Source organism: Diceros bicornis, chromosome 8, assembly GCF_020826845.1.
Source record: "Diceros bicornis minor isolate mBicDic1 chromosome 8, mDicBic1.mat.cur, whole genome shotgun sequence".
In the NCBI taxonomy this organism is placed as follows: Eukaryota; Metazoa; Chordata; class Mammalia; order Perissodactyla; family Rhinocerotidae; genus Diceros; species Diceros bicornis.
In genome coordinates this window covers 53,387,390-53,411,548 of record NC_080747.1, presented here as the reverse complement: position 1 = coordinate 53,411,548, position 24,159 = coordinate 53,387,390, and the positions used below count along the sequence as shown (strand labels likewise).

The 24,159-nt window shown below is 35.7% G+C and overlaps 1 protein-coding gene across 1 annotated transcript in view; it reads left to right on the top strand.

The window, feature by feature from the left end:
* CENPC (centromere protein C) overlaps positions 1-24,159 on the top strand; it is a 72,412-nt gene that overhangs the window by 10,670 nt on the left and 37,583 nt on the right. The window contains exons 5-9 of the mRNA XM_058547174.1: positions 4,594-4,699; positions 12,091-12,376; positions 13,355-13,564; positions 16,907-17,520; positions 22,418-22,609. Of these exons, the coding sequence (XP_058403157.1) occupies positions 4,594-4,699; positions 12,091-12,376; positions 13,355-13,564; positions 16,907-17,520; positions 22,418-22,609 (1,408 nt within the window). The remainder of the gene's footprint in view (positions 1-4,593; positions 4,700-12,090; positions 12,377-13,354; positions 13,565-16,906; positions 17,521-22,417; positions 22,610-24,159) is intronic.

Sequence of the window (24,159 nt, the reverse complement as noted above, 5' to 3'; positions counted from 1 at the left end):
GTAGGATGTAACAGATTGTAGTAGGCCACCACTCCTGCTGCAACAGCTAGTTTAAAGAATAAAACGCAAACAAATCATATTTCTAGAGACGTGGGAAGCTGTGGAAGTAATGAGGACTAGATGAACTAAAATTCCAAAGAGAGAAGAATTCTTGGAAGATGAGTTGATGATTGTTAGTTGTTTTCTTCCCTGAGAATATTTGCTAATTTTGGGCAACAGCTGAGAGATTTAGGTTGGCCCAGACAGAGGGAGTCTGCTGTGGGAAAGCAGAGCTTTTTTCACGTGTGCGGGGATGGCATGACAAATTGGAATCCAGAGGTGCCCAAATGGATAGCCACTTTTCCTTAAAGAACATTTGTTAGCTCTGGGGTGGTGCAGAACCCTGGGCCAGAAAGGTGGAGTGAAATATGTAGTCTTGCTGTGCTAAGAAGACAAAGTCCTACTGCACAAAGGGGCCCACAACAAGTAGGCATTTGACGGATTTTGAAGCAGTCTGGGGCAGGAGGCTAAAAAGTTAAGCCAAAACCTCTAAAGGGCTGAACCGAATCTCTCACAGTCTTTCAGGTGTGAGAGACTCACCAGGTTCTCAATTACCCAGGAGAGCTCATTCTGAAGAATAAGGCAGACTACAAGTGGACTGAGTCTTACTAAAATTTTATCTCAAACTGACCCAGCTCAGTCCTAAGAGAGAGCAAGGAGCTGATCATTTCAATCCAATGTGCCTAATAGGAGAAAAAGAGAAGATACTCTAGAGAAAGATATTATGGGGAGCCTCTACTTTTTTTTAAATCAAGCTTTTTATTTTGAGATAATTGTAAATTAACAAGCAGCTGTAAGAAATAATAGGGTGCAAACTCATGTACCCTTTACCTAGTTTGCTCTAAATTTAACATCTTGCAAACCTTCGTACAGTATCACAACCAGGACATTAACATTGATAAGATACAGAACAATTCCATTACCACAGGATCCCTCTTATTGTCCTTTTATAGTAACACTCCCTTCTCTATTGCCCTCACCCCCTCCTTAACCTTTGAAACTTCTAATTTATTCTCCATTTCTACAATTTTGTCATTTCAGGAATGTTGTTTAAATGGAGTCATATACTGTATAACTTTTTGGAATTGACTTTTTCACTCAGCATAGTTCTTTGAAGATTCATCTACGTTTTTGTGTGTATCAGTAATTCATTTCTTTTTATTGCTGAGTGGTATTTCATGGTATGGATGTACCACAGTTTGTTTAACCATTTGCTTGTATCTTAGTGTTCTTTTGATTTAATTGTTGTGGTTTTTCCATTTGTTGATTTTCTGTGCGCTGTGACTAATTTATCACCAGTTTCTTTGACAAAATTATAAATATCTTCTCAGTGTATGTAGACACATCAAGTAATTTATTATTTTCAGTTTTTTTCTGGGGTTATCCCTCCTAGATCTCTCTACCCTTCGTGTTTTGCTACTATTTATTTTTTGGACTGTCACAAAGGTGTTGCCATGTGATTTCCCTTTATCATCCAGGGAAGTCCCTTCCCTTTTCTCGTGTATTGCAGCTCATATTTCTTGGTTCCCAAATTTTCCTTTTTCTTGCTCTCTCCTTTTATGGCGGGGCTCATTCTTTAGTAGCTTCCTGAGAGTTTAAGACCTTAAATGTTTGAAAATCATGATTTAACCCTCATGATGGGTAATTTGTGTGGATATAGAATTCTGGGTTGGAAATTATTTTTCCTCAGATTTTTAAAGACGTGCGCTATTTTCTTTTAGCTTCTTGTGTTATCATTGAGAATACCATTCTGATTCCTTGATCCTTTGAGAGTCACTATTTTTTTTTGTCTTTGCAAGCTTTCAGGATCTTGTCATCTGTCTTTAGTGAGCTGAAATTTCATGATATTCCTTGATGTTAGGTTCCTCTAACGTTTTTTATTAAGATTTCTTCTTATAGTTTCTGTTTCCTACAGGTACTTCTTTGGCTTACTTTGCTCAGTGCCTTTTACACTAGAGCCTTTTGTCGTATGTCTAGTGATCCTCAGCTGTCTCCTCATATTTAAGAGTGGAAAACTAAAGGAAGCTCTATTTGCATAGTAAAATTTGTACATTGGTAGATTTCACTGTGGTGTGATCTCTCTGGGCCATGTCCTTGTGGATGTCCAGGTGTTAATATCTGCAGGTTTTTTTCTCTTGGCTTGGTAGGTTTTTCTGACAAATCTTCTCTCCTGCTTGGAGGTCTGATTCTAACCGCGAGTGTTCTCAGCCAGGTGGGGTAAAGGGGAAGGTGCAATTTAAATACTTCTACTTAATATTTAGTTTTTAATGTATTACTCTTACCTTCAGCTGTATCTCATGCCACTGAGTTCACAGTCTCGGATTCTGAGACTCCAGAGAGTAAACATTTTCCGCGAGGGTTGGGGGAGGTGGGCCTCTGTGACTGTCACTACTTCCTATATATACATTTAACAACTCTTCTGGGTCTGGCCCCATGGCGTAGCGGTTAAGCGCGCACGCTCCGCTGCTGGTGGCCCGGGTTCGGATCCCGGGCGCGCAATGATGCACCGCTTGTCAGGCCATGCTGAGGTGGCGTCCCATATAAAGTAGAGGAAGATGGGCACGGATGTTAGCTCAGGGCCAGTTTTCCTCAGCAAAAAGAGGAGGATTGGCATGGATGTTAGCTCAGGGCTGATCTTCCTCACAAAAAAAAACAAAACAAAACACAACTCCTCTGTTTGCAGAAGTATTGGACCATCTGGACCTCCTCTTTTAGAGATGCTTTTACATCTAATTATTGATCTCCATAGAGATAGAGGTAAAAGAGTTTCTCTATAAACATAAGTCTCTGCTTCTGGCCTTTCTCCATCGCTAGTATGTTTCTGCTCTCTGGGCTGATTAGTTGCTACTGATCTGCTTTCCAATTTAAAAAAGTCTGTTGACATCTCTCATCTGCTGCCTTCTCTTTTTTTTCATCCTTCTGGGTTTATACATTTTTAAAACTCCTTCATGAAGTTTCGAGAGGGAGCAGGATTTAATGAAAATTTGTGTTTGTTTCTTTATGTAATTGAGTTCCATAATGTAGCCACTGAACAACAGTACAATGCTCTATTATTTATATATTCCTCTGTTGGTAGATTTTTAGGTTGTTTCCATCTGTTCATTATCACAGTGATGTAGTGAACATCTTTTTTCATGCCTCCTTGTGCACATGTTATAAATTGAATTTCTCTAGGATATGCACATTTGAAGTGAAATTGTTAAATATTGTCTATTTTTTCTACAAAGTGGTTTACCAGTTTTCTTTCCTACTTGCAATGTATGTGAATGAGATTTTTCTTTTCTAGACTTTTAAAATTTATGACTTGATATATTTCAGATTTACAAAAGAAAATATGTAATGCACATAATGTATTAAAAATAATATAAACAAACACCCATGTGCCTATCCCTCAGTGTAAGAAATACCAATACCTTTGAAGCATATATTTGCCCTTTTCTGATCCTGTTCTTCTGCCTCACCTCCCTGCACAGAGGTAACCACTATCTTGAATTTCATGTTCATTATTCCTATCTTTTATTTTATAGTTTTACCACATATGGGTGTGTGCTGACATTTGTCTCAACTTCTTCTACTGCTTGTGACAGAGGTCCTGCTACCCTCCACATGTTGAGTGCTTCACTAGGACTCATGAGACTCAGCATATAGTTGTATTCGTGACATTTATTATAGTCACACAGTCAGGAGACACAGCCAGATCAGTAAGGGAAAAAGACACGTCAGGCACAGTCTGAAGGAATCCATATCAGGCTTCCTCTCCTCCCCAAAGGGGCCGCACAGAGTGCACTCATTGCCTTCAGCAGTGAAATGCAGTAAAACGTGTATAGTCTTTCTGCCCAGGGAAGCCTTTTGAGACTTAGCTTTAAGTTTTTATTGGGGGCTGGTTACGTAGGCACCCTCTGCCCACCAAAATTCTGTACTCCCTGAAGGAAAAAAAAGCAGGCATTCACCATAAATCACACTGTTTATACAAGCAGTCTAGGCAGGCTGGCATAGCAGGCACAACCTTATCAGTTGGTAATGGAGGAAACATTCTGAAAGCCAAGTCCCCAGGTGCCAACAAGGGCTAGCCCTGTAAGCAGGCCCTTTAAATGATCAGGCCTGCTATGTTAACTCTTTCTGTCGTAGAGAGAATCTCTAAATACTTATATATATTGTTTTACATGTTTTTGCGTCTATTTGACCTTTATATACTTCTGCAACTTGCTTTTTTTTGGTTAACATAGTCATTTATTTATGTTGCTATAGTTTATTCATTTCACTGTTGTATATATGATATTGTATTATATGACTATATCATAATTTCTTTATCCAGTCTTCTGTCAGAATAGATTTTTGCTGTTCAGAGCAGCATTGTTTCTGTGATAGGTTATATGAAATTTCAACTTTACTAGATAATGCCAAATTGTTTTCTAAAGTAGTTACCAGAGTATACAGCTCTACCAGCTGGTTTATTGTGCTTAAATACTTGTTTTTTTTAACATTTTAAAAACAAATGTGTTCAATCAGAATTGGTAATTTAATAGAGTGGATCTCATGTTGTATCTCTTTTAGGCTCAGTGCCAGAAATCACATCTAAAGTCAGTTCCAGTTTCTTCAAGGAAGAAAGAAGCTTCTCTGCAGTTCACGGTAGAACCAAGTGAAGCTGCCAACAAATCAGGTTGGTGGCATCTGCATGGGTGTTATTTGCCTGGATATATTTAAGAAGTTAGAAATGCTGAATGAAGGTGGCGCATGTGTGGCCTTGAGTCACAAGGTCACAGTCAGCCTAGACAGAATTGTGAAACGGACTTGTTTTTGATTCCTTCTCAAGTCTGTAGTCAGTGTTTTTCTCTCTTCTTTTGCTCCATTTCCATTAGTCAGTTGTACATGCTGCTACTGTTTAAAGTTTTCTTTATTTGTATTTTTCAAATTAGAAAAGTCCTTCATTTGAGGTAAGAGTCAAAGATTTAAAAGAAAAAGTTAGTAATCATTACTCCCATCATCCTGCTGAGATAAGCTTTGAATCCTTCCATAGCTTCATTGGTACTCCCAAATGAAAACATATAAACGTGTGCGTGCATGCGTGATTTCAGAAGAGGCTTTTACAGTTTTCTTTGTACCAGCAATATTAGAAAGTACCTTTTACCTGATAGATTATTTTCTATTCTATTTTTTGCCAGTTTGATCAATATTAGTGATCTCATTGTTACATTAGTGTCTGTTTCCATGATTATCATTATGAGTTTGAACATCTTTTTATAAGTTTATAGACTATTTGAATTTGCTTTTACCTGAGTTTGTCTGTTCATATCTTTTGCCCATTTGCTTTTTCTTGTTTGTGAGAGATCTTTGAATTGAGTATCTGTAACCATTTATCTGTAATTTGTGTGGCAGTTCTTTTTTCAAATGATCCCTTGACTATTACAGAATTTGTTTATAGTGTCTTTAACCATACGATGGGTAAAATTTATTAGTTTAATTGTTAAATGTGTGGCTTTTTTTTTTATTGCATTGGAGTTTCCTGTTTTGATTAAAAGGTCTATCTTATCCTAATAGTATACATAATATCTTAGATTTTCGTTTTAACATCTTTTTTCTTAGTTAAAATTTTTAATCCATCTGGAATGTGTTTTGGTATACAGTGTGACATAATGTTATGATTTTATTTTCTTCCATATGGTCAGTTGTGCCAGGTCCATTTATTAATTAAATAATCCATTCTCTTCTAAATGTACTACTTTTATCATGTATTAAATCTTACATATCATTAAATATACTTTTGAATTTTGGTCTATTTGTTTATTGTTAATGTCAACACAATACCGGTTTACTAATAGTAGTTTTATAATATGTGCTGATAACAAAGGTATTTACCTCTATATTCACTGTTCCCTTGCTATTCTCAGACCTTTTTTCTTTCTATGAACTTTCTTTTCTCCAATTCCCAATAAAATTTTGTTAGAATTGTAACTAGAATTGCATTTAATTTGTATACTAATTTTGTGAGAATTCACATTTTTATGTATTTGGTTTTTCTACATAAGAACAATGTGTTATATATTTATGTCCTTCAAAAAGTGTTAGTCTGAAGGACACTGTTAATAGTGTGAAAGGACAACCCACTGAATGGGAGAAAATATTTGCAAATAGTATATCTAGTAAGGGATTTATATCCAGAATATATAAAGAATTCCTACAATTCAACAAAAAAAAAAATAAACAGCCCAATTGAAAAATGGGCAAAGGACTTGAATAGACATTTCTCCAGTTAGCCAAGAATGCATGAAAAGATCCTCAACATTATTAGTCATTAAAGAAATGCAAATCAAAACCCCAGTGAAATACCACTTTGTACATTGTAGGATAGCTGTTATTTAAAAAAAAAAAAGGAAAATAACAAATATTGATGAAGATGTGGGTAAATTAGAACCCTCATGCATTGCTGGTGGGAATGTAAAATGGTGCAGCCGCTGTGGAAAACAGTTCAGTGGTTTCTCAAAAAATTGAATACAGAATTGCTGTGACCCAGTAATTCTACTCTTAGGTTTGTACTCAAAAGAAGTGAAAACAGGGACTCAAACAGGTACTTGTACCCCAGTGTTCATAGCAGCATTATTCACAATACTCAAAAGGCAAAAACAACTCAAATATCCATCAACAAATGAGTGGATAAACAACATATAGTATATATGTACAGTGGAATTCAGCCATAAAAAGGAATGAAGTTCTGCTACATGCTACAACATGGAAGAGCCTTGGAAACATGCTAAGTGAAAACACTTTTTTTTTTTAAATTTTTTAATTTATTTATTTCTTTTTCCCCAAAGCCCCAGTAGATAGTTGTATGTCGTAGTTGCACATCCTTCTAGTTGCTGTACGTGGGACGTGACCTCAGCATGGCCAGAGAAGCGGTGTATCGTGCGCGCCTGGGATCTGAACCCCGGGCCGCCAGCAGCAGAGCGCGCGCACTTAACCGCTAAGCCACAGGGCCGGCCCGTGAATACACTTTTAAGTGTATTCATTTAATGATATAAATTTTTCTCTCAATGCTGCTTTGGCTGCATCCCACAGGTTTTGATGTGTTGTGTCTTCTGTTAATTTTATTTATTTCTATGTATTTTTTAATATCCTTTGAGGCTTCCTTTTTGACTTGTTGGTTATTTAGGAGTGTGTTAATCCAAGTGTTTAGGGATTTTCCTGTTGTCTTTCCTGTATTGATTTCTAATCTTTATGGCATAGGATACAGTGTGTGATTTCAGTTCTTTTGCATTTGCTAAGATTTATTTCATGACCCAGAATATTGTCTATCTTTATGAATGTTTCATGGGCACTTGAAAAAATGTATGCTGAAATTTTGTTGAGAAATTTTTGCATCTAAGTTAATGAGAGATATTGATCTGTAGTTTTCTTTTTTTATGTTATATTTGTATGGTTTTGGTTTCAAGGTAATGCTCACTTTATAAAAAACTGAGTTGGAAATTATTCCCTCTTCTAATTTCTGGAAAAGATTGTATAAATTGGTTTTAATTCTTTGAATGTTTGTTATAACAAACTTTAGTGATATCATCTGGTCTGGGAGATTTCTTTTTCAGGAGCTTTTAAATTACAAGTTCAATTCTTAGTAGTTACAAAGACTATTTGGGTTATTTATTTCATCTTGGCAGAATTTTAATAGTTTGTGGTTTTTGAGGAATTGGTCCATTTTTTCTAAGTTGTTGAGTTTATGGGCATAAAGTTGTTCATAGTATTACCTTATTATCCTTTTTTTTTTTTTTTTTTTTTTTTTGTGAGGAGATCAGCCCTGAGCTAACATCCGCCAATCTTCCTCTTTTTTTTTTTGCTGAGGAAGACGGCCCTGGGCTAACATCAGTGCCCATCCTCCTCCACCTTATATGGGACGCCGCCACAGCATGGCCTACCAAGCAGTGCGTCGGTGCGCGCCCGGGATCCGAACCAGCGAACCCCGGGCCGCCGCAGCGGAGCGCGCGCACTTAACCGCTTGCGCCACCGGGCTGGCCCCACCTTATTATCCTTTTAATGGCTGCAGGATCTGTTGTGATATATACTGTTTTATTCTGGATATTGGTAATTCATGTCTTGTTTTTTTATCTTTGTCAATTTTGTTAGAGGTGTATCATTTTTATTCACTTTTTTCAGTGAACTACTTGTGTCAGTAATTTTCCTTATTGTTTTCCTGTTTTCAATTTCATTGATTTCTGCTCTTTTTTCCATTCTTCTTGATTTGGGTTTATTTTGCTCTTCTTTTTTTAGTTTTTGACATAGGAACTCTATTTTGCACTTTGGTTTATAATCCAATACTATTTTATTAGTTTCGTTACTCAGATTGTGCCAGCTTTGGCCGTTAGACGCTCTTTCATTGGCTCCTATGCCCCTTTGACATACCCCATTTTTATTGTTGTTTTTGAGCACTTCCTTGCCTTCTGGAACTACAAGATGCTCCAGGTTCATCTTATATATTTCCTGCTCCTATCCTAGAGTTAGCCATTCCTCCAAGGAGCCAAATGGTTCCTTTTACTGGAGAATGGTATTAGGAACCAAGATCTGGGTGCTAGATTTGCTGTTGCTCCTGGAATGTTGTTGCTTCAGGATCATCTCAAGTGACAGATCAGGGTAATATGTGTGTATACTAACCGCTGTATATGCACATATCTATAAATATTTTTCTTTGTAACTGTCTGTATCTCTATTGAGCTAAACGTGACTTCATACTGATGTCTCCAACTCTAATTCATTACCATGTGGATTATTCTAGCATCCTTCCCATACTTATGTGTAAATTCCCACTCCATGAGTTAGAAACTTGGCACCCACCATCCATCATCCATTCACTTAGCATGTTAAGTCCTATATACGTGTATAGCAATATTAGAATTGTTGACTCATGCCCTCTGGAAAACAATGTATCAACTAGAGTACAGTGCTTATCTCTAATTTCTTTAGCTTTTAATTTTACAGACTCTACCTATTTTTAATCTTGCTTAGGTCAGCATCTTTTTTCCCTACCCCCGTAGAATGTGGCATATGTAGTAATACTGCGTGATTTCCAAGGTTAGGTCATAAAAGGCTATATGGCTTCTGCTTGGCTCCTTCCCTCCCTCCTTATTTCCCTCTTAGGATACTCCCCCTTGAAACCCAGACACTATGCTGTGAGGAAGCTCAAACTAGCCCACTTGCAGAGATACATAGACAGAAATGCCCCTAGCCTCAGATGTCAGACATGTGAATAAGCAGTCTTTCAGATGATTCCAGACCCCAGGACAGAGACGAACTATCCCTGTTGTGCCCTGCCAAATTCCTGCAACATGGAATCAACGAATGTAATAAATGATTGTTTTATACAACCAAGTTATGGAGTTATTTATTATGAAGACATAGTAACTAGAACAACTATCTAATTCCCATATGACATTCTATTGTCATATATCTTATTCCTGTTATCATGTATTTTAATTCTGTTGTTTTTTTGTTTTAAACAGTCAATGTTTGTTTATATTTACACACACATTACGTTGTTTGCTCTTTGTGTTTTAAAAATAATTTAAAAAATTATGGTAAAAAGTGTAACATAAAATTTACCATTTTAACCATTTTTAAGTGTATAGTTCATTAGCATTAAGTATATTTGCATTGTTGTGCACCCATCACCACCATCCATCCACAGAACTTTTTCATCTTGCAAAACTGAACCTTTATACCCATTAAACAATCCTCTTCCCACCACCTCTGGGAGCCACCATTCCAGTTTCTGTCTCTGAATTTGACTACTCTAAATACCTTGTATGAGTGGAGTCGTGCAATCTTTGTCCTTTTGCAACTAGTTTATTTCACTTAGCATAACGTCTTCAGAGTTCGTCCACGTTGTAGCACGTGTCAGAATTTCCTTCCTTTTTAAATCTAAATAATAATCCATTGTATGTATATTCCACACTTTGTTTTATCCATTTATCCATTGATGAACATTTTTATTTGGGTTGTTTCCACCTTTTGTCTTTTGTGAATAATGCTTCTATGAACACAGTTGTACAAATATCTCTTGCAGTCCTGGTTTCAATTCTCTTAGATATATACCCAAAAAGGGAATTATTGGATCATATGCTAGTTGTATTTTTAATTTTTTGAGGAACCACCAAATTGTTTTTTGTAGCAGTTGCATCATTTTACCTTCCCACCAGCAGTGCACAAGGGTTCCAGTTTCTCTACGTCTTCACCAACACTTGTTACTTGCTGTTTTGTTTTGTTTTGTTTTTTGATAATAGCCGTCCTAATGTGTGTGAAGTAGTGTCTTGTGGTTTTGATTTGTTCATTGCTGTTATTGGGAATTTTGAATTAAAACAACAATTAGATACCACCACACATCTCTAAGAATGGCTAAAATCCAAAAAATTGGTTCTCTTTTGTAACTCCTATTTCTTTGAGTTTCTGTCTTTTCATTTGTTTTAAGAGAATTTAAAATTGATTGTTAAAACACTTTTATGATGGCTGCTTTAAAACTCTTGTTAAATGATTCCAACATCTGATTGATCTTGTTCATATGTGTCTGTTGATCATATTTTCTTGTTCAGGTTGTGTTTTTTCTGGTTTTTGGTATGATGGGTCATTTTGATTATATCCTTGACATTTTGGTTATTACGTCAGGAGACACTTGATTGTATTTAAATCTTTTCTTAGAGCAAAAAGTTAGCCTATTTTGGTTTAATGTATAGATTCTTGCCTACTTTGTGGATTTTATTTCTAAGGACAGTTGTGTTCAGAGTCCTAACAGTGGTATTTTGATCTGCTTCATTTTCTGATGCTACTGGGATTCCACCTGAGTTCTTGCTAGTGCTGTGTGTGTAGATGGACGGTGTTTTTCTGAGCATCCTGATGTCCTTATTCACCCCTACTGAGGTTGAGGTTAGAAGCTGCTGGGACTGGATTTCCTTATATGACTGAATGGGGACAGGATAGGGGATGCAGAGCTCTCTTATGCTCTTCTTGCCTCAGATTAGACTGTCCATTGGTGCTTCCGTTGGGAAGCAGGAGCTGGGATGGCCTGGAGTGTCAGTACTACCAGTGGATCAAAATGTCACCTTGGTCTGTGAAACAGGGGCTGGGAAGGTCAGAGGCTTTGCAACTCTGCAGTTGCCTGTGGATCATACGGCTGCCATCTCTGATTGTTGAAGCAGGGACGGGGTTGGTCCGGGGATGGGATTGGTCCAGGGCTTTTTGCTCCTCTGCTGCTCCTGTCCCGTAGTACTTATGGAGTGGGGCCTGGCATGGCCTAAGGCTTTGCTGCTCTGCCACAGCCAGTGGAATGGAGTGCCCTGCAGCCCAGGTTGTGGAGTAGGAGTTGAGATTCCCCACTAGGTCTATGTTGTGTTTCCTTTTTCCAAGTCTTTTGGCCAGAGAATGCGGGCTTTTTTCCTCCCCCATGCCTTTCGGCGGTTCCAGATTGCAGGCCTCTTTAGAGCCTAGTCTGGGGTATATGGGAGATAAAAAGAAAACCCAGGGGATTCACCAAAATGTCTGTTATTGCTTAAGGCTTGAGGTTCCTAGCAAATCCACCTTCTTCCTTCCAGCTTTCAGTCTTTTATTGTTGTTTGATGGGTAATTTACAGGGAATTTAGTTGTATTTAGAGAGAAAAGCAGGAAAAAGTGTATCTGTGCCATCTTGGTCCAGAAACAAAAGCCCTTTTTTGGTTGTATTTTAAATTTTTAATCTTTACTTTTTAAGAATATATTAGTATGAATACCACCCAGCCATTCTACTTTTTCTTTGATATTTGCAGGTTGAGGGTTAAGAGAATATATATATTCTCTTTATATATATATACATATATATATATATATGTGTATATGGACCAAATACATGATGCAGTTCATTAATTTCATAAATTAGAACTTTTAAAGTTTTTAATTTTAATCCTAGATCTTTGATTATAAACTTAATGACGTGTCAGTCTTGTGAAAACTATTTCTAATTCAATTATTGCTGAATTTTAAGAAGCACATTTGGTTCTAATATTATTACGTAAAACTTTTTTAATATCTTCATAAATTTTCTTCTAGTTCAGGGCCATGAAGTTCATCAGGAAATTTTGGCAACTGATGTTGATTCTCAAAATACACCTGACTCGAGAAAAATGTCAAGTAAAAAACTAAAAAGTCATCACAATGAAGTCAACCAGGAATTTTACATATCTGTTGGTTCACCTTCTGTTACTTTGGATGCAAAAAGATCTGTATCGCAAAATGCTCTTCCGTCTGTTGTCCAAAAGAGAGAGACCTACAGTTTTAAAAATTCAGTAAATATACTATCTTCAAGTACAGAGATTTCTCATAAAACCAAAAAAAGGTGAATTTTTACTTATTTAAATAAAACTAATCTTATAAAAATTTTACTTTTTGTATTAAAAAGTAGTTTAGTCTTTTATGTATTTTATGGTAAATATTGAGGAATATTAACATGTTATGGGAAGAACATAACATTAATTCAGTATATTTTCAGTTTATATTTAATAAGGAAGGCCTTAAAGTGTATTTCAGTCAAGTTTGGGGGTAAAGCTTTTCTATAGTCTATGGAAAAACGTATTTTTTTCCTGATAATAAGTTTTGTATAACTTCGTAAGAGAAACAATTGGTATTTTCTCTAGCTTATTTGTAATTACAAGAGTAGGTATGTTATCAGGTCAGTTCTAGGGTAGCAAAGGGTAAGTATTATTGAGGATGAGTTGTGATAAAGCCATGTCCCTCTTGGGGCTTTCCTTTTAGCCTTCAGGAAGCAAAGAAGACCAATCAAGGTCCTTTGTTGTTGGGCACCTTTGCAATGAATGTAATTTCTGTTTAGCATCTTATGTGATTCTTGAAGCCAAGGAATTAAGTACATTTTAAGATTTTGCTATTCAAAGTGTGGTCTGTGGCTTGGGATCAAGAGCAATGGCATTATCTGGACGTTTTTTAGAAGTACAGAATCTCAAACCCTACCCTAGACCTACTGAATCGGAATCTACATTTTAATAAGATTCTCCAGATGATTCTGATTCATGTTAAATGTTTAATAATTACTGCTCTAAGCTACACATTTCTTCGGTGTATGATTTAACCATTCTTTTCTTTTTTTTTCTTGACAAATGTAAAATTTAATTTTTCTGAGCAATTTGCCTTGTATATTTTGTGTAAGAGGTTACAAATCAGCATTTATAAATTTTAAATAAAGGCCCAGTGGAAAATTTTGTAAGTGGTCTGTATTGTTACTATAAGGGAGTTTAGGAAAACTCATAACTCAGCAAACCGTGGGAACATTCATCAGTCTGCCTTCCTTTTAACCTTTTAGGTTAAACTTTGAAGATGTTTTGAAGAAAGTAGAAATAGAGAGTAAAGTATCAGAAATAGAGGATAAAGTATCAGAAGGACCACAAGAGAAGAAACCGTCAGGAACATCTCAGAAAAGAATACAAGATTCAGAATGTGAAATTCAACCACAAGCTAAAAAGAGTTTTTCAACATTATTTTTAGAAACTGTAAAAAGAAAAGGTGACTCCAGGTGAGTGATTAAGAAACTGTCCTCTGGGGCTGGCCTGGTGGCGTAGTGGGTAAGTTTGGTGCGCTCCACGTTGGTGGCCCTGGATTGCGGGTTTGGATCTTGGGGGTGGACCTACACCACTCTTCAAGCCATGCTGTGGTGGCAAGCCACATACAGAAAAATAGAGGAAGATTGGCACAGGTGTTAGCTCAGGGCCAATACTCCTCACCAAAAAAAAGAAAATAGAAACCGTCCTTTGAGACATTTTTTCTTTCACATTCTATGAACAAGACCTAAGAATTCTTAATGCTGTTTAACTTAGAAGTTAATCTTAATTGACACAAATTTTAATTGAAATTATGCCTAACTATAAGGAGAGTGTAGTTTCTTACCAGTAAATCACTCTCAAAGCCATCATTTAATGGATATTAAATTAGACGTGAAAGAAAATTTGTTTATTCAGCTCATCACTTTCTAATTTGTATGATATCAAAGAATGAAGGCATTCATTCTATATTCTATATTCTATATTTAGAAATATAGTTATGTCAAGATGCCTATATATTTCACTATTAAGGGTTTTAAATCTTTGTCCTATTTCTTCTGATTGTGTCAATAAAAGGATAGTCGTAAAAGTTTGAATCTGTTTTTGCCTGCTTACAAAAACCTTCAGTGGTTCTGCAATGTCCATACAGTCATTCTTAACCGTGGCTGCATATTAGAATTAATTAGGATTAATGGCAGCTAGAGTTGAGAACCACTGGTCTACAGAATAAACTTCAGATTTGTCAGTTGGTATTTAAGGCCTTCCCTCTGCTTAGTTAGCTGTTTCTACCAACTTGTTTATACACATTTGCAGTTGTCCCTGCTTTAGCACACCTTTTTTCTTTGTCATATGCCAATCTCCATTATCTTTTAAGGTCCATGCTAGGCTTCTAGTTTTTTCCAAGTTCCACTCTACTGTTTCTTAAATAATTTCTTGCCTTGTATTATAGTTTAGCTATTTTGTGTATGTCTTTCTTAGTAGATTAAGACATAGATCCTCCTTTCCAGGAGGTTAGAGTTTCTTTTGTATTTTCTGTGATGTCTATCAGCATACTGGTGAATGTATTAGGAAGGTTTTATAAAAACATTGAATGAATGAAATTCCTCTTTTGTTTGGTCTCTATTCCCATAGCTGATTTCTCAATTTATGTATATTTATATATATATATGGCTTCTTTTACCTCATGTATGGATGTTGTCCCCACCATCTGATGCAAATATGTTACACTTATGGGCTAATTATATCTATGTCCAAAAAAGTAATAAAGAATTTTGTTTAATGTTCTTTTTGATACAGTAGTGAGTAAAGTTAATTTTATGTTTAATTGCTACAGCCAGATGTAACTACTTGCTATTCCTGGTGCTTCCTTGCTTCATTGCTTTTGCTTATGCTCTTCCTTCTGGATTGTCTTTCTTGCATTTCCTCATGACCAAATCTTATCCATCCTTCAAGATCCAGCTCAAATGTCACAAAGTCTTTCTTGATTTTTCCACCTAGCCAGAAGTCATCTTTCTCTATTCTAAACTTTAATAGTATTGTCTTAGTCCCATATGGGCTGCCATAACAGACTACCATAGACTGGGTGGCTTATAAACAATAGAAATTTATTTCCCACAGTTCTACAGGCTGTGAAGTCTGAGATCAAGCGTTGAGCACATTCATTGTCTGTTGAGGTCTACTTCCTGGTTCATAGATGGCTATCTTCTTGCTATAACCTCACATGCTAGAAGGTGGTGAGGGGGCTCTCTGGTGCCTCTTTCGTAAGGGTACTAATTTCATTCGTGAACACTCTCCGCTCATGAGCTAATCACCTCCTAAAGGCCACACCCTCAAATACTATCACACTGGGGATTAGCTTTCAATTTATAAATTTGGGAGGAACGCAAACATTCAGTCTATAGCAAGTATGAAGGTTGTTTCCTAAGGACATCTTTGGTTTGAATAGTCTTGAAGTTATGGAAGTCCCTCGAAGTAGAATAGAGGAGCAGATTTGGAGAGTTCTTGGCTGGTTTGGGAAGGCTTCATTTTTAAGTTCTTAGCATTACTTCTTCATATACTAATAGAAAACTAATAGATATTACAAATAATATACAACAAGGCAAGTTAAACCTATTTATAACAGATTGGTTATTTTTTTAAATGTTGAAAAATAATATTTCTGCTCAATCATTCGTTTATTGTGGTCTTCTGTTTATACTGGGTTTGTTTTTTATTAGATTTTCTAGAGTTTTCTAATTATATAAACTTGTAAAACTCGGCCTATTTAAGACAGTATATTTCTTAGCAATTTATATACTATTTTACATTGTAAGATTTATTAGGGGTTTGAAATGAGAAGAGTAGAGAAGGCATTTTCATAATCTTTTTGTATATCTTAATAAAAAGAAAAAAAAGCCAGACTGATAATCCAATTCTTCCATTCTAGCTTTGCTTCTACTATGTCTAAAAATAGTTAAGCATCCTTATCCAACCGAAAAAGGCAGAAAAAGGAGTGCATATGGCTAGCTCTGGAGTTTAGATGTTTACCCTAAGTGTTTACTTTTGCATATCTCATTTCAGTATGTGGTTTGCTCAAGGCTGTTGACATAAAAAGGAAGGAGATGCAAAATGAGTTCATCAGATTACTGTCCTTTGAATAATTCCTTCCTTCTCTAGAAAGCTTTCCCAACTACTTGGAAGAGGGGCTGTTTAATCCCAATGCTCTTACCTGTCTAGATACACTCCATTTATTTCTATACCGTGATTACAATATTAAAACATAGGAAAATGTGTGTGAATTATTCAAACTTGGAATGAATTTTGACATAATGTAATTCAGTGTATAATTTAGTAGTGTTTTCTTAGAATATTAGATTTGAAGGTGTCTCAGAAATAAACTTTTCCACCCTTGTTTTGGATGTGAAGAAATTCAGGCCCCATGAAACATCTATACAAACATATAATTTAATATAACATTATATATAATAATGGCATGCATTTTTGGAGTGTCAGTCAGTGTATCTGGGCTATATTTATACATCTCTGGGTTTCAGCATTTTAATATATATGATGGTTGGGGGGCCATCAAATTAGTTGATGTCTAGGCTTGCTTCCAGCTCTAAATTTCTATGATCCTCTTAGTGTTATAAATGAGTGTGATCAGCTATTTTAAAAATGTAAAAGGAGGGCAGATTTTTAAGGGTAAGGGAAAATTGAGACTTGAACTACTTTTTAAAAGTTATATAGATTTTATTTTCTGTATAGATTATTTTCTTCACTAAGCAAAGGTAAAAGCTTTATGTTTTTGAGCTATTATTTATTGTAACATCTTGTTTTAGTCCTATTGTTAGGCATATAGCAACTACTCCACCTCATTCATCTCCTGCAAATGATATGAAGTTGTTAGAGGATGAATTTATAATTGATGAATCAGATAGAAGTTTTGCCAGTCGATCTTGGATTACCATACCAAGAAAGGCTGGGCCTCTGAAACAATGCACAGTATCGCTTGCTGAGAGCACTGCACTCCTTCAAAGTAAGAAGTCAACAGAAAAACATCACAATTTATCACCTATGACTTTGAGAAGTGACAGACATTCTGGTAAAGCTCACCAAGTAGAGAAATCTCAGCCCTCGGAACAAAGAATACTGTGTAGGAGCTGTGCTTTGAAAGATGAAATGGAAAATAATGGTAGATGTACAAAACATGAAATGTATTCTGAGAATGCAGAAAAATCATCTGGAAACAAAAGGACCAGAAAAGAAAATCAGAGAAGAAAATTTAAGGCCAATGTAGTTGAAGAACAGGTTGATATGGAACATTCCAAAGATAAAAATGTAAATATGCCACATGTTGCCCAAGACAAGTTACAAAGAAATTCAGACAGAAATACGGAAGAGTACGAAGAGATGAGAAATGTTCGTATTTCCAAAAAACAGATTCCACCTGTGGGTAAGTGTTTGTATTAAATATAACTATGAACGTTATTCTACCACTTTATGTTTATGATATCCCTACTTAGCTTTGGGAAGTAGGCAAAGCAAACGTAAATCTACAAAGCCTCAAAAGCCTACAGGCTTTTTTGAAGAATCTCTTTATTTTACATATAACTCAATTCCAACTCGCTTGATTTTTCTGTAGCTTCTTGTAGTCTGTAACAGAGACTTTATATCACCTGAAATAATAGTTGTCAGATTTCAATTCTGTCTATGTGTGCCTTTGTATATTTGAAAAATACTGCTTAAAATAAAAGGAAAAAAGCAACCTTTTCCATTTTGTGGACCTCTTTTGTAAATGTCGGACATGTCCTATATTCTTTTCATTGGAATTGTTCTTTACTTTTTTGCTTCCTTGGTCATTTTAAGAAAGCACAACACAAAGAATCTGACTAAACTGAGGGTGATAGTTAAATTACAAGAAAGTTTTTTTCGTACTAGTCCCTTAAGTAAAATATGAATTCACAAAATTTGAAGGTACAGAATTTATCCATAGTTTGTTAGGAAAAAATATTATATCAAGAAAGTGTACTTGAAGGATACTCTCTTTAATTATAAATGTTAAACATTTGTTGAGTATTTGGACACTAATTTTCACAGATATTAAATTCTTCATCTAGATTGGTTAGTGAATATAGCATTCTGATTAATTTTCATACAAATTTTGTTAATTTTCTATTCCTGTCATAACAAATTACTACATACTTAGTGGCTTAAAACAACATACATTTATTATGTTATACTTCTGTGGGTCACAAGTCTAAAACGAATCTCCCTCGGCTAAAATCAAGGTGTTGGCAAAGTTGCATTCCGTTTTGGTGGTTCTAGGAGAGAATCTGTTTCTTTGCCTTTTCCAGCCTCTTGAAGTCACCTATTTTCCTTGAATCATGGCTCCCCTCTTGCATCTTCAAAACCAAAAATGCCAGCCTTTTCACATTTTGAATTTCTCTTGCCTCTTCGTTCATTGTCTCATCTCTCTCTAACCACAGCTTTTTTTAAGGACACCTGTAGTTAGATTGGGCCAGCCTGGATCATCCAGGATAATATCCCATCTCAAAGTTTATAACATTAATCACATCTGCAAAATTTCTTGCTGTGCATGTAAGTTAACGTTTTCACAGATGTTGTGATTAGGGTGAGTACATCTTTGGGAGGCCATTATTCTGCCAGCCATATCAGTTTCAAAGATTAATAATATGAAGACAGTTTAATTCCAAAGATATTTTTACTCTGAAGATAATTTTCCTTTAATTCAAAAGGCACTTGACAAATTCGTAATGTCTAAACTGATGACTTGTGTTGAGCCAATTGACTTTTCTACTTTTGATGTCTCACAGGCTTCTCAAACTGAACATATTGAAAACTAATCCTCTTTTAGTTTTCAGTATCTTCATAAATGGAGCCATAATAAACCTAGTAGCTCAAGAAAGAAACCCAAGTCATCTTTAACTCCTATTTCCTTTATCTAGCAACCCATATGAAATCAGTAAGTCTTTTGACTTCTTCCTAAGTAGCTTTCAAATCTGTTACTTCTGTCCATTCCTCCTGCTACTCCTCTTAGCCAAGCTAGGGTCATTTATTTCTTAGATTATTGTAGCAGTTTATGCACATACCCTCTGGCTTCTCTCTACCTCTCCAGATTCATCTCCTGGGGTTGCCTTATAATGAATTTCTTCCAGTTCCAAGAGACCACTTTCTCACCTGTGGGTCTTTTAATATGCTGTTCCTTTTGCTTAGAAAATTTTTCCTAAATGTACCCTGGGTCCACTACCAAGCTTTGTGCTCAGTTTAAATATCACTTTCCTTGATTATTATCCCCCACCCCGATATGTTCCTACATATGCTCCAATAGTACCCTTTCCATTTTATCAAACTTATAGTTACTTGGAGAATTTCTGTCTTTCACTCTAGAATCTAGACTGAAAGCTCCACAAGAACAGGGACTATATCTGTTCTATTCCTAAAATAGTCCCCAGATCTTAGCCTTAGCACTTATCATCTCTCTGGGTCATTGGGATACATTATTACCAGTGACAGAAGTATTACTCTGTTTTGGATGAGTAATTTTGCCGTGTTCATTAAAATATATCGCACTTTCAGAATCCTACTCTTTTGCATGTAAATATGCAAAATTTTCTACAGTTGTAGAAATTTATCACTTAAAAGTCACCTCTTTTTCTAGCTGTTGCTCTACTTATGACATATTTCCCCTCAGTTCTAAGTCAACTCTCTTCACATTACCAACTGTTCCTATATCAATTGTATCTTCTGTATTGTGTTCTTGTTTATTAGTTTGCTAAATTCTTTGTCATTCAGTTTCTAACCTTTCCTGATCTGGAACTGATTTCTGAGATGATTTTATTAATTGGTTTGTTTTTGACTTTGTATGGTATTGCTTCTCTGTATCATCGTCCAAATAAGTCTTTGGTGATGGCATTTTTCCCTTCAGAATCTTTTCCCTTAAATCATTGTTCATGTTGATTTTTTAGAAGTTGATTTATGATTATGGACAGTAATCTCTGTCATCATGAACACCTTTCATTTGTTGGAGCAGTTCCTGAGGATATTTTTGACAAACATAAGGGAAGAGAAAAAAGAGGAGAAATGGAGGAAAAGGAGTTGGAGAAGAGAGATGAGGGTGGAGATATAGGAGCAGGAAAATGATGCTCATTGGTGAGGATTCTTGCAGTTGTACAGATGATTCCTTAAACTACTAATCAGTGGCAAGGCAACCATGTTGAAAGTTCTCTATACTTGCTTTAGTGTTTTGTAAATTGACTCTTTATTATTTTCTATATCTACTCCCTAAAAGATCTTTTCTGTCTCGTTTTACTTTGTCAGTTGTGGCTCTTCTAATATCTCCCATTCTCATCACTTCAAATATTGGTTGTTACTCTTATTAAGCACAATATTGGTAAAGTACATACTTTCCTTTTTCATCAAATTTTTGGGCCTGGTTCAGTATCATTAAAGCTAATATTTTTCTTATACTTCTTTTATAAGCATGAATCAGTTTTCTTTATCTTAAATTCAAAGTATTGCCGAATCCTGTAACTTATTCTCAGAATAGAATTAGAGAGTGATATACTGCTGTAAGGGGTTTTGACATAATTTAGCTCATTTCCTCCTCTATCCTTCTGTTCCCCCAATCAAATTTAACTGAGAGAATGACCAAATCACCTGGAACAGTGCTTTTCAAACTTGCATGTGCGTTTGAATTCCCTGAGGATCTTGTTAAAATACTGATTAGTAAACTGATTTAGGTAGGTCTGGGGTGGGGCCCAAGATCTGTATTTCTAAACAATCTCCCTCAGGTGATGCTGATATAGCTGGTCTGTGAGTCATACTTTGAGTATCAAAAATCTAGATAGTACCTAAAATAGCTCATGTTGGGTAGCACTTTTGCCAATTTCGTTGCCTAGTGCAATACTGACTTCAACCTGAATTCATTATTTCAACGCCTATTTATTGAGAGCCTATGTGCCAAACACAATGTTATATTATATAAATAGTAAAGATGACTAAGATGCAGTTTTCATTCCAGCCTAACTAAGCACTAGTTAATTTCTCATACTGTAACATTCTGGTTCTCCTCCCTATTTCTTTGATTTCCTTCTATATCTTCTTTATTGATTACTTTTCCTCATTTCACCTATAAATTTTGGTGACTCTCTCCATATTCTCCAAGTTTAATAGTTTGCCCTTTGCTCTTCCTTTATATTCACACCTTGAGAAAATTATTCCTTTGCATTAGATATCATCTCTGAGTTATTTCCCCAAATTTACCTTTTTAGTGAAAGCTCTAGTTTTGTATTTTCCCTATTTCCAGCTTTCAGCCCCTATTATATTCTTTCTTCTTTTCTTTTTATTCTGTAGAGTTTAATGCTTAATTATGTGATTATATATAATGCCTGCTCTGTTAGTCTTAGATACCTTTATGCAATTTATTTACTCTATGAATGTTTCCTACTTGGATTTTAATCTCTTCTTTGGACTCCATAGAAATCTTACCTCAGGTGCTTAATAAATGCTGGTTTCTTGATGTATTTAATGGTCAAGAAAATTTTCCATTTTTTTTCTGATAGCGTCTAATGTTTTAAATCTGTTTCTTAAAAAAAGAAATTCTCCATTATCAAACCCATTTTGGTGGTTGTGCCCTTCTCAGCTGCAATATTTGTATTAAAATAGCCTTTATTTCTCTGATTTCCTCCTCTTCCTAGTTGTCAGTCACAAAAACAAAATTAGAATTTATCTGTCCTTTCTCTTAGATTCTTTTCTTACCCATTTATTTGCCTTTGTAGTAAAATGAAATTACTATTGATGCCAGACCTTTTCATTAACTATTTATTGCTTGCCATATCCATTGTTTCTTTTCATTCTGTTTTCTCTTTTTAAATTCTATTCACAGAAACAACCTTTTTCCTTCATATAGAAAAGATCTCTTTATAGAAAACTCACCTTAAATCTCCTCTTCCAAAAATAAGATTGACAAAAATCATGAATTATTTCAAAACAGAAAAGCAGTAGTTACCTTTTTTTATTTGGGACATTGGTAAGTAGGTGGGAGGAGCGATATATTTCATTTTTCCTTTTCAGTGTATACCTATTTTTTTGGTTTAGGAGTCTATGTTAGTTATCAAGTGATGTGAAAAGTTTGCATTTAACTGACAGAAAGTTAGAGATCTTATTGAGAACATGTGACTTAAAAAATAGAGATAAAAAGAAGCCCACAGGATAAATTTAAGAAGTTCCTATAGTTGAAAGTTTTTTTTTTTTTTTTTAATCTGTTGTGGTTTTCTGAAAACTCTGGTTCTGTAGATTGTGAGTTGTTTTTATGGTTTTCTTTACTTTAGGAAGCAAGAAAAGTAGCACCAGTGTTCCTCATTCAGAGAATCAGAAAAAAGATAAGAAAGGTAAAAAGAAACATTTTTCAAATGAGTCGAAGAAAAACAAACTTGTACCTGAAGAAGTGACTTCAACTGTCACGAGAAGTCGAAGAATTTCCAGGCGTCCATCTAATTGGTGGGTGGTGCAATCAGAGCAGAGTAAGTATTTTTATTTAAATTAAGTTCATCGGGAGCTCCCCAAAAATCATTCTTTAAGAGGCTTTATGTTTAATTTATACTGCTATTCTCTGGAGAAACTCTCATGAGGACATCATGAGGCAAAGTTAAATTGGGTCATCAATAGAAATATTAAATTAATTAATTGTGAAGATACTCAATGAGGCTCTACCATATACAGTATTCTGGATACAAGGATACAGCTGTGGAAAAACCAAAAGCAAGAAACCCCTGCTCTCGTGGCACTTATATTCTACTGGGGGAAGACCAACAGTATAGATATAATTCATGCAGTGATAGGTAATGAAAAATAAAGCAGATAAAGGATAGAGATGAGAAGTAGATGGCAGGGGCGGGGGTGCATAGGAGGATAGAACAGAATACTGTTTTTATAAAAGACAGCAATGAGAGTCCATTATGGTCTTTCACAGTACAGATATGACTAAAGTGAAGAAGGGAACCATACAGATAATTTGGTATGGAGCATTCCAGACCAAGGGAATAGTATTTGTAAAGGTGCTAATGGGGCGTGCTTGGCATGTTTGAGGGATGCCAAGGTGGCCTATATGGCTGAAGAAGAGTAAGCCAGGGGAGGTGAAGTCAGAGAGACAAACTGTGATAAAGAGTTTAGATGAAGTATATAGGAAGCCTAATTTCCTAATTTCCTGGAAAATTTTAAGCAATAAAGTGATCTGATTGACTCATCTTTTAAAAGGATTATTCTTACTGCTATGTGGGGAGGAAATTAGGGCTGGGCAAAAGTGGAAGCCTGAAGACTAGTTAGGAGATTATTGGAGGGAAGAGATGAGAAGTGATTGGATTCAAGATATTTTTTGAAGGTAACTCACAGGAAGTACTGATGGATTGGAGTGAGAGAGAAGCAGGAGTCTAGGATGACTCAGTATTTTTTGCCAGAACAAGAAGGGAGCTACTGTTTACTCAGATGAGGAAAGATATTAGAGAAGCAGATTTGGGAAGGATATCAAGATTTCAGGTTGTAGTGTGTTAATTAGATATCAGAGTGGATATATTGAGGGGATCGCCTGATAAATGAGTCTAAGCTTAGGGGTAAAGATCTGGGAGAACATATAATTAGGGAGTTATCAATATATACATGATATTTAAAACTTTGAGACTGCTTGAGATTACCTAGTAATAGACTGTACCTGGAGAAGAAAGAAAGCCAAGGTTTGAGTCCTGGGAGACTCTGGTGTTAGGAGTCAGGAAGGGGAAGGAAGATCCATCAAACGAGACGGAAAGGAGCAGTTAGTGAAATTAAAGGAAAATGAGGAGAACTTAGGGTTATGGAAGTAAAGTAATGAAAGCATTTTAAGGATAAAATTATGAACTGTTTTAAATACTGCTGGTGGCCTGAATTAGGTGGGAGCTAAGAATTGACAGTATGGTTGTGGAAACATGGAGATTGTTGGTCATCTTGATAAAAGTGGTTTCTGTGGAATGATGAGATCAAAAGCCTGATTGGAGTGGGTTCAAGAGGGAGTAGGAAATGAGGAAGGAGAGATAATAAGATA